The sequence below is a fragment of the Exserohilum turcica genome (genome assembly GCF_000359705.1).
Source record: "Exserohilum turcica Et28A unplaced genomic scaffold SETTUscaffold_3, whole genome shotgun sequence".
Taxonomy (NCBI): domain Eukaryota; kingdom Fungi; phylum Ascomycota; class Dothideomycetes; order Pleosporales; family Pleosporaceae; genus Exserohilum; species Exserohilum turcicum.
In genome coordinates, this window is record NW_007360136.1 from 133,151 (window position 1) to 134,550 (window position 1,400).

Sequence of the window (1,400 nt, forward strand, 5' to 3'; positions counted from 1 at the left end):
TATAGAACCAGCACGGCTTAATACAGTTATAGTCTAGCGAGTTGCTACACTAGAGTAGTCTCTCAACGTCGTGCAGACTATAGATCACACTCTAATAGTGGTGGGTGTGGGCAGGTGCCTTATCTTCCATCACGATAGTCTGAGGTCTATCTTGGAGGCACTCTTTGGCGAAAGGAATCAGCTTTGGTATCAGAATATAGTTCTAATATCTCCACTAGTCTATACCACCTCCAGGCTTACGCACCAGCTTGCCTGTATTCTCTGTCCATCTCTATTGAGGTTTTCTGCCAGGCTTGTTGCGCAGCCCTGTCCTCCTTATAGACTCTGACAGCTCCCACTCCTCTCTCTATAGAGGTTTAAGCTTAGCGTTTAGCTGCTTAATCTTCTAAGCAGCATCCTCTTTCTCTGCCTTTGTCTCTAGCTAGTAGATATAGCATAGACCTTTCTTGTTATACGAGAAGCAGCCCTAGAACATGAACTTAGAGTATCCCTTCTACCTCTTATAGATACAGCTCTTAACTACTCTCTTGTTTGCTTTTCTCTAGATCCTATAGCCCCTACGTTAGTAGTTAATTACTATGGACGTCTCGTCTATCTAAATAACATTCTTCTAGTCCTCTAACGTCTAGTTCTTATAGTTAATTGCCTATCTAAGACAAGCACTTCTTATCTCCTATGTTAACCTAGGCTTCCTTATTAGCTTAGTGTTCTTGTATCCCGCTTCTCTTAATACCCTCTAGACAGTAGAGGCAGAGATTTTGACTCCTTAGAGACTAAGCGCACTAGCAAGGTCAGCGCAGCTCTTCTCTCATCTATATCTATCGCGTCGTACTTGTTAAAATATCTGCTCCTTCACCTCCTCTGTCTGCTTAGCAGGCCTACTAGAGCGAGGGGCATCTTGAACGTGCTGTGGAAGGATCTTAAGAGGGAGAACGTTTGGCTTAAAGCTAGCAGCGATAGCTCTACTATAGATACGATTAACCATACAAGGATTAACACTAGTTAGCTCTAAGATCTGTGACGTTAACTTGCTAATAGGAGGTGACTTTAACGTTATAATTAAGACACGGGTGTAAGAATTAGTATTAGGAGCCATAGTACCAAGTAGATAGATAATGTAACGGGCTAGGTAGCCCGCTACAGTACAGATAGCGTGGCTATCTATGTATCAACTACGCAACGATATCAGCAGCTCTGATATCTTGTGCCAGCCTTTTTGGCGCGGTGGGCGCGTTGTAGTTGCGTGCGCAGTCTAATAGGACTCGACCCGTTACAGATAACTACAACTAATCGACACACAACACCAACTTCGAGTTTTTCAGAATAGGCGTAATTTTAGTCTATTATATACAAAGAAACCCTAAGAAATTAATTGCAACTACTGCTAAAACGTGCAACCT

General features: G+C 42.8%; 1 protein-coding gene across 1 annotated transcript; it reads right to left on the minus strand.

Moving 5' to 3' along the window:
* Positions 1–835: 835 nt before the first annotated feature.
* On the minus strand, positions 836–1,096 carry SETTUDRAFT_90773 (uncharacterized protein; the record flags this gene model as incomplete). The annotated part of the gene is made up of 1 exon (XM_008028956.1): positions 836–1,096. The coding sequence occupies one exon, from the start codon at positions 1,094–1,096 to the stop codon at positions 836–838; it is 261 nt and encodes an 86-aa protein (XP_008027147.1).
* Between the last annotated feature and the right edge of the window lie 304 nt (positions 1,097–1,400).